The 9805-nt window shown below is 42.6% G+C and overlaps 1 protein-coding gene across 1 annotated transcript; it reads right to left on the reverse strand.

Annotated features, from left to right (window-relative positions):
- Positions 1-3875: 3875 nt before the first annotated feature.
- On the reverse strand, positions 3876-8492 carry C10H10orf71 (chromosome 10 C10orf71 homolog). The gene has a single exon (XM_009488379.2). The coding sequence runs from the start codon at positions 8490-8492 to the stop codon at positions 3876-3878; it is 4617 nt and encodes a 1538-aa protein (XP_009486654.2).
- Positions 8493-9805: the final 1313 nt, after the last annotated feature.

Here is a 9805-nt window from a genome sequence, read left to right on the forward strand (position 1 = left end):
GAGCCAAAGACTAGGTAAGCCAGGTTTGGCCGCAGTCACATCTGCCAAGGAAGAACCACAGCTGTAAACGAGCCTCAGGGCACCCAGAAATGCAACATGCAAAAAGGCCATGTGCGGGAGAAGGGAGCAGTGAAAGCAATTGCCCTCTGTTCCCTTCAGCCTGCTGTGCTTCTGTGCACGCAAAGAGCCTGCTGTGTTCTTTAGTCCTAACCACAGGCTGCTGGCAACGCAGAACTCAGCTTAGTTTGCCTCAACACCCCTTTAACCTATGATTTAATGTCACTGTTGTTTGCATCACAAAACAGTGCTTTCCTACAACTGCTTTCATAACTATTGCACATTTCCCACAGCCTTCTCTCCCCCAAAGAAAGAGGTCAAATCACAGTTGTCATTTTGCCTAGTCATGACCTCTTCCATCCTAGTTTCCCACAGCAGCAATGGAAAAAAAACCAAACAAACCAACAAACACAATCAGAAAAGGGCAAGGAAAGAAAAATATTTGCTATTTGAGAAGGTGTCATCTGGTTTCCTTTTAATGCACAAACATTTCATGTTTACCATCACAGGCATTATTGCTGTCTTATTCTGATATGCAAATGGCAGTTTTATAGGTGTATATATACACAAAATACTTTTTTGTTTATATATGGGGTTGTTTATGTGGGTGCATGTGTGTGTTTGTACACATACACTCCCACGGCATAGCAATAGCAAGAAGTTGGCCAACAGCATGGTCTAGGCCAGAGAGAGGCTTGTTGATGGGTTCATACTCAAATGGAGTCAGTACCAGGCTGGGACCTGGAACAACACTTTCATAATATCATTCACTCCCTGTGGCAAAGTGCTCTAGATAAAGCTCTGGATACATGATGAGAACCACTTTTGTATTTGTCTTCAAAACTCCCCAGTTCTGTTCGTTTCATTTAACTACAAATTCTCTAGGTCAAAACTCCATCTGGAACAAGTGCATGTTTAGAGACACAGTCTGCTGTGAATGTAGCTCCCTTAAGCTAGCAGAAAGTATTGGACAAAATAAAGAAGTCCTACTTAAAATTTATTAGGTATCCAAGTTAGGACTGGCTCCTTTTCAGATGCCCACATTTCGATTTGCCTTCACAGTAGAGTAAAAAATACACTCTGCTTTCTTCACATACCTTGAAGTAGTACATTGGAGGATCCCATTCTCTGCAGTAAGAGTTCAAGAAGGCCCATGAAAAAAAGGTGCAGAAGCGTGCACATCTATAAATGACAGTTAACCAAGCAAAAGGGATTTTTTTTTTTAATGCAGTTGTCTATTTTGCCTATCAAATTACCATTTCTCTTATATCTGTGCTCAGATGCTTTGTTTCCACAGTCTCCCCTTGGAAAGAATGCTTTTATCCTGTCCTCTGAGAGCCTGCCTACTTCTTGACTTGTGCCTGTTAAGAGCATTTAAATTTGTAATATCAAACAAACAAACAAAAAAGGCTTGTGCACTCTGCTAGGCTTTCACATTACATAGGTTCTGTCTAAATGTACCATGGAAAACTCTGATAGGTCTATTTATCATATTTTAACATGTAGATGACATTCTGCTCTGTACTGGATAGTCATGCTGTATACAGTGACAGCAACATCAATGGCACCATGTCAGTTTAGCAAAAATATTTGTGACCAAGAAAAGGGAAAAGTATTCATAATAGGAACCATTTCCCTTAGTTTAACAACTTGAAAATTGATCCTTGTTCCTGAAACACTCTTGATGTTCAAAGTCTTTTTTATTTCTTCAAAATGAGCCCTTTCCCAGGGGAGACTGCATTTTCTGAGTTCCAGGTCAAAGTTGGTTTAAAGATTTTAATGTTTGCAGAATAGGATCATAGGATAATTCAAGCTGCAAGAGATCTCAGGACACCTCTGGATGAATCTCCTGCTCAACGATGGTCAACTCTGTGGCCAGCCCATGTTGTTCAGGGCTTTGTCCAGTCAGGTGTTGAAAACTTTCCAGGGTGGAGACTGAACAATAAATATTTATTCAAATATAGGCATTTGGCTGAATGTGCTCAAAACCCAAACCAAACCAGTACAAGCTTCTCCATTTCCACCCCACATCTCTGCTGCAACCCTCACTGCCAAATTACAAAATAGCAAATTTGAGACAGCTCTGCATAACAGGTAAAACGGACTTTAGAAAATCATTACAGGCCAAATCCGAACCCCACTGATATCAATGCCTTTAGTATCTGTCTAGCCCCTCTGTGGAAAATGTTTTAGCAAATAGCACTGATGAAAGGAAGCATCTGATGGGATCAGGACAGATTCTGAATGCACAGCTCTTGTCAGGGATGGAGGAAGGCTGGGAGCTGAGTTTAGGTTAAGGATGGAGCCACACCACCACTTGGTCAGTGTCCTGAGAGCAGCCTTGATCCTGGGAAATGAAGAATTTACTGAAGAAAACCTTTATCATAAATATTAAAACTGGGAGAGTGGGGCAGTGCCAGTGTCCCATCTCCACGTTGTATTTATTACCAAAAGGCCCCATTCTTCCCTTACTTTTAAGGAAGTCAAGAGTCACTTCCCTGAAAACAATCCTGTAAAAATAGCCTGAGATGTGAATCAGGCTGAAAGTCACTGGTATAATTCTTCCTTAGAGCTCCTGCACTTCAGTTTTAATTTGGGAAAACAGTATGAAAATGAGACAGAGAAAAAGGAAACCAATACTCCAAATATAGATATTTATAAGCAGGCATATTACATTCAATTTTTCTGTCTTTTCAATGAGGTTCTCTCATTATCTCTGATGATAAAAGAACATATGAAAGGATGAGTGATATTTTGATACAGATCTTTCAAAGAAAAGTGATAACCCACAGCAGCACTTTTCTAGAAATTAATACTTTGGATGTTTTGTATCTCTTTTTTTTTAAATCACAGAATTGACAGACCAAAATTAGGTACAATGCTTTTCAGGTTTTAAAAGTTAGCTCTGTATTTCAGTGGGAGCCTGAAAACAAAACAAATCAAAAAGCACTTCAATTATAATAAGCAAAGGTCTTCTCATCCTAACAAAAAATTAAATACCGTTATGGGATTTCATTCAACCTTGCTCCTTACCAAAATATTTCAGGCCAAGTATCAAGATAAGTTGAAGGTTTAAGCTGCATTATAAATAACCTCTGGCTCTAAGGGAACTTATTTGGAGATTATCAAGAAATACGAAGAATCCAGCAGTATGTTAGTGGACACTGCAAAAGTATATGAGAAGTCTAGAGCAGCTGCAACTGTAGTCTGTTTTTTTAAAGGTTTTTTGACATGGCTGTTGTATTGTGCATCCAGTATACAATCTTCTTGTCAATAACAGCTGGACAATGAATGTGTGCAAAAAATGAATCTTGGGTTTATGGCATATTTGTAGCCATATGCTTTCTGCCTGTCAATGTATTTCAAAGGCAGTGAGTGAGGAAAGTTCAGTAGATGCGGCACCTGTCCTAGGTCTCATAGGATGGACAGGATGGTCTCATAGGTTTTACTTTGTGTCATATATCATGCAACACATCTGGGCAAAAGGACACTTGCTTTGGCAATCCCAGCCATCATAATGGCAAAGCAGCGGCAGCAGCAAGCAGTGGCTTCATACTGTTGTATTTATTTGTTCAGCTGGCATTGCCCCTTCATCTCACTGGTAATTTGGTGCTTACTCAATTTCACACTTCTTCAGAGTGATCATCACCTTGCATCTTTCAACATGGTCAGCTTTCATTTTCCTTCCCACCTAAACCACAATGAGATTCAGACATAAAGTGTTGTACAAACATCAAATCTGCATGTGCTTTTGTGTGCATGTGTCTGTCCAAATGGTTCTTAAAAATACTAGCTGGTGTATTTTGTTACTTCAGTTTTCAAGATACTCCTTCATCAGCAAAATCATCTAAATTGGTGAGGGACACTATGTCAGTATTTGGGTTTGGGCTCATACCCTTTCGTAAGTGAACTTGAGTTTTTTCAGCATCTTGATTGTAGTGCTGGGTATCCACAGCTTCAGTATATCTGTAGTCCTGCTGGCCATCTTCAGGTAGTTCAGCTGGTTCTCCTGGTACAGCTGGCATTAACCAGGTAGGTTCGGAGAGCTGAGAAGGTGACTTCAGCACTGCTACAGATGAAGCTGGTAAAGGCAGCACTCTAGGGTAGGAGGCATAGGGAGAATTCATAATTTCTGACGAGGGCGGCTGGTGTAAGTTCCCTTCCGAGGAAGGGACTGAGACTTGAACATATTTCCCAGTTTCTGGGTCATAAAATGTCTTTAAATTAACTTCAGATGGTAAATCAACTACATAGTATTGGCCAGAGTCAGGGTCTTGGAGGAGTTTACGCTGGGTTGAAGAGGGTGAAGGGCTTACTGCTGATGCACCACTGGGTCTTCCTGTACTGGTTTCTGTGGGAGTAAAAGTTGAGTGAGAGGCAGGATGGAGAGGAGAATATCCCAAGGGTGAGGGAGATGCTAGTGTCTGTCCAGAACGAGAAGACTTTCTCACTACAGCATCTGTATGCTCAGTCTCATGGGTCTTTTGCTGCTCTTGCATTTTCTTTCTCCTGCTTGCTAGCTTTTTGGCCCGCCGCAGAGCCTTTTCTGTTTTCGGTGGCACAGCAGGAGGCTTGCCTGCTGCTCTCTCCCCAGGACCCCTGGCCTCCAGTCTCTCAGCTTCCCCTGCAGAATCAGAAGGCAGATATCTCTGTGCTGAATCAAGTATCTCCTCTGCAGACGTATCAGCTTGGCTCTTTAGCGCCATGTTTAGCAAGGCAGAGTTTATAACATCCTCTGTCTCTCTTGTTGGCTTGTCTGATGATGAACTGGCAGCAATAGAGTGCATCATGCTTCCTGACCTGGGACTTGTAACAGCAGAGCACGCAAGACTGTCTAACAAAACTGGTGCACCTTCTGTATGTAGGATGTCCTCTAAAGCTTCATGGGATACAGGAGAACACATGTGGTCCTTTGATATGGAGCCGGGCACAGGGGAAATGGTCTCCCTAGTGATTATTTTTTTTGCACAAGAGCCACCTCTGCGATTAGATAAATTATGATTCTTAAAGTAATTCACCTTTCTTTCTGTAGGATAGCTGGGGTTGTTTTGTGCTTGGTCATTTTCCAGACCTAAATTTGGCTGTGTTAAGCTGTGTCTTGCTTTCCTAGTCTGGGGCTTCTCTTTCCTTCTGCAGGCACTTTCCTCATTCATTTTCCCAATTTTATTTAACAAAGCACAAGTGTCTTCATCTTCTTCCATCAGCTTCCCTAATGAAAAGCTCTCTGTATCTTCCAGAAGACTGGGATCCAGTGTTGCTGAAGTAGATCCAGGCTCACTGGCCTCTTTGCCTCTGTCAGTTGCTCCATCCCTCACATTCTGCTGCCCTCTGCTTCTCGATGCCGACCGGCCTACCTCCTGGGCTTGCAACATGTTTCGGTGTTGCTTGTTGTGCTCTGCAGGGGGCACAAACCTACTTTCCATTTCCTTATAACTGCTGCTCACTGTATCATCCAGGGAAAAGGACCTGAACAGGGGCAGCTTGACAGCCCTTATTACCTGAGGTGACCTGAATGTGTTATCTTTAATCATAAACAGACTGGGTTTAGTTGAGCTTGAAGATGGGGGTGTTTGTGGCTCCTCAGACCTGGAGGTGGACGTGTCCCTTATACTGTCGGAAGCAAAGTCCATGCTGTTGGCCTCTTCCCTTTTCTCTCTCCTTAGCTTCTCTTTCATTAAGCTCCTCTGTTCATTCCCAGTAACCCTACCCTCCTTCTTCTCTGCTGCACCAGTAGCAGAGCTGATACAAGCATAATATTGCAGTTCATCTTCCCCAACCTCTTTCCCTCTCTCCTTGTGGCTTTTCTTACTGTCTGCACCCATTTCACTCTTAGTCCTCTGGCCTTCTTGAAGGCATGCCTTCTGCATCAGGGGCACCGGTGCAAACGGCTCCTCCTGAAGTGGCTGCTCTACCGTGGAGACAAAAGATTGCTCCGAAGAACTACTGCTTCTTTTGCCTTGTGCTTCATGGCCAGTTACTGCTATACTGGTTTGGATGTCACTGTAAGGCACATCCTCTGCTGGTGAGAATTGGTCTGGGAGTGTTTTGAAGGAAAATTCTTCATTCTGATTAGCAGCCTGTCTCTCATTTTCCTCACCCTGGACACTGGGATTTTGCATGGGCTGCCCAGCTGTTGTATCTGCATTGTGTTTACTGAATGGTTTCAGTGCTGGATACTGCAGACGTTTCCTTAAATCAGGTTCATTTGATTCATGTCTGAACAAGGGGAAGTTTTCATTACCCCTTGTGTTTTTAACCAGACCTTCATGTTTTGAATCGTCTTGCTGCAAGTTGTCTTCAGTTTGGTAAAATAAAAGGTCCGCTGTTGTCTGGGGTGAACTCAAAGTCAGGTAATTGTCTGTAAAGTGTCCAGTTAAATCAGTTTTATTGTCCTTTTCGTGAACGCTGCCAGACAATACGGAGGTTATATCACTCGATTCATCTTTCTCTGCAATATTTTTGTTACTTCTTTCTTGTAAAGTCGAGAGTGAGGCATTCATTTTTGTACTCTCCTGTATATTTTCTTTATTTTTATTTTTCTCCTCCAAGGCCCTTAACAGGGGAGAAGGGGTATAAATGCTTTTAACACGTTTACGCACATCCTTCAAGTTGAATAACAGACTCGATGCTTTAGCTTTGTAACTATCCCGAGACCTGTAATCGCTAAATGTACTACCCTCATGGTCTCTTGCTGCTGCGCTTTCAGCAGGAGGAGGTGTTAGTGGGATCAGCTCGCTTTCCACAGGGTCTGCCTCCTGTTTTGGTGGTATGACAGGTGTTAAGAGTTCGGTGATGTTGAAAGAGGGACTGATCGATCCAGGGGAGTTTACCTGTTTAGCCAGAGGAGTCACATCTAGACCAGGTTCAGCACCAGTCACCTTTTCAGACAAAGAAACTGTCTCATCGCTGGCTGTGAGCTTCTCCTTTGAAGTCTGTCTCTTCTCTGCTGCCCCTTTTGTAGCCCTCTGTCTCCTCCAGGGTGGACAGGTATTGCCCAGTTGGGGACTGAGGGCCTCCTCTTCAGTTAAGGTGGCCAGGGGTCTTGGTGGAGGTGGGCTGGGTGCCTGGGACATGAGCGAGGGTGAAACTGTCCTGTAGGACACGGACTGGGGTGAGACAGAGGCTTGGGACATGGCAGGGGGGGAAAGCTGAGCTGGCATTGGGGGTGGTGGCACAGGAGGGGCTTCAGGGGTAGGAGGTGTTGGGGGATGGCCCTGCTGGGTGGGGGGTGGAAGAGGAAGCGCCTGTGAGACAGGGGGTGGCCGAGGAGGACCCTGGTGTGCATGGATCCTAGGGGGGGGTGCAGGAGGAAGAGCAGCAGGAAATTCGGTTTCTGAAGGGAGGGGGCCCTGAGGTATGTATACAGCTGGGAGAGGGATGCTGAAAGCAGCTTCTGGGGGAGTTGGCTCTATCTGAAAATCTTTCTCCTGCTTCTTAGCGACAGCGATCTTGGCAGGTGGTAATTTATGTTCACGTGTGCAGGATCCTTTAATAAATGGTGCTTCTTCCAGGTATGCAAGATCTTCTTTTTTTGTTTTTATATCAACAAATTCCTGCTTTTCAGTCAGTTTTTTATGATGAACATTCCATGATTCAAAAGCACTATTCTCACTGTGAAGAAAATTACCTTTTTTTGCTGGCTCATTAACTTTCACACTTCTGTTTTTTAAAGCCTTTTTAGACGAACGGGAAAAATTTGACTTGGCTACTTTTGACATCTCAATCAGCACAGGATAATAACCATCAGAGCTACAATAACTCAGGTCTATTTTATTAGGTCTTTTCTGTGGCTCAGGTTTGCCACTGAGACAGTGACTATCTTGACTAGCCTCAGAAAATTCAGAAAGTTCCTTGTGGATGCTTAAAATATCTGTGTCATCCCAGCAAGCCACATTGTTTCCATGATTTAATTTACATTTTTGAAAGCTATTCTTAATGGGCTGCTTAAGGGCTATCAGGGAACCTCCTGACCCTTGATCTGCAGTCTTATCAAATGTCTTAATCAATGAGGACACTTTTGAAACATGTTTATTGTTCCTTGGACCAGGGACCGGTAAATTCAGCTTTTTCATTTCTGTGGCAAAGGTGTTGTTTTTAGCAATCCTTTTCTCCTCTGGAGCACATTTTGGCAACTGCTGGAATGTTGAAGTCCATATTGTATGTTCATTGTTTCTTGCTGTTAGCTTGTTAGAGACGCTGCTTTTCTTGATGGTATGGTTTAACGTCCCTGGGTGAAATTTAGCAGAGAATTGGAGGCTGAAGTCAGGTGAAATGGCAAGATCTGGTTCATTGTAAGAGTCTTTGAGTTCTGCCACACACAAACTTTTGAAAGCCCTGTCTGTGAGGCTGCTCACCTCTCTATCTGTGTCATCCAGGAGACTCCCAATACTTGAGGAGTCACTATGTCCTTCTGTATGTTTCTTATTTCCCTGCATTGTTCATGGGAATCATGAATGAATTATCCAAAGGATTAATTTCACGTGTCAAATAGGCAGATGATTGCGTTGGGTGGTTCCAGCTGTTTGCAATTCACAAGCACAAAGCAATTCCTCCAGACGGTGCTGCTGCGCATCGATTCATCTTACAGAATAGCTGAAGGAAACTTTCTTCTCTGCAAAGCCAAAAATTAGAAATAATAATTTTTCTATATTAACACTGTTAGACAGAGAGCATTTTCCAGATATATCAGTCACTGACTAATTTGCTCCTGCATGTATTCTAAACAAGATGCTAGCAACACAATAAACAGCATGAAAAATAATTGTTATTTTGGTCAATTCAAGTAGCTCATGGTAGATAGTTTAATTTCTGGAAAGTGCCATTAAAAAAAGGTAGTTTCAACTCAGATTCTTTACTTGGACTCTTAAACAAGGATATAAATGCCAAATTTCAAGTACTTCCCTTTCCATACCTCCAGCCATAAACACTTCCAAGTGCTGTGCATGTATTTAGCTAAGAAGGTTAGCTATTTCTTGGCCAGGAAGAATTAGTAATAAAAAGGCAGAAAACTTAATGAAAGAAAAGTTGATAAAACTTACTTGGCAAGACATCATAATTATAATTTAAAATATTTTGCAAAAAATAAAGTTATTATAGAAGGTTCTATTCTCACTCATCTGTTAGCTCATGACTGCAGAAAATGAAGTCTATAGAGATTAACCTGCTTGTATCAGGCTGGAGCTTTGCTGTGACAGTTACCCTGAGCAGAACCCTTGTTTGAGAAAGCAGAATGGCACCACAGGTTAAGAGGATTTACCGTGCATGAGAAAGTTCCAAGCAAATATTGCTGGGGTAAAATCCTTTAGCCACCCATATCCAGATACAGTTGGTTGATATATTGACACTGAAGAGGCTGCTAATATCAGTTTAGCCAGCAGAAGGCAGGAGTGCCTAGGGGACTCTAGCAGACCCACTAAAGGAGCACAGGGAACATGTGGTTTCAGTTCCAGAATGGCTGAGCGCAAAAGGTAACCCATTCAACACAATTATAAAATATCACAGCCTTCCATTAATCCCTGATTAAGATGCACAGTCAGGGCCCACAGCATTGTGGTTTTTCTCTATCTCCACATCAGTCTGAAGACAGGATGGGGGACTCTTTGGATGGAACAAGTAGAAGCAAAACAGACCCTTCAGCTATACTTGAAATCTATACGCTAAAACTCCTTAAAGTTTACTCTGTAAACTCTTTAGATACCTATTCTCACATTCAAGGCCTTGAGCAGGGTATTGACTAAACTACAGTGAT

Source organism: Pelecanus crispus, chromosome 10, assembly GCF_030463565.1.
Source record: "Pelecanus crispus isolate bPelCri1 chromosome 10, bPelCri1.pri, whole genome shotgun sequence".
NCBI classification, from domain to species: Eukaryota; Metazoa; Chordata; class Aves; order Pelecaniformes; family Pelecanidae; genus Pelecanus; species Pelecanus crispus.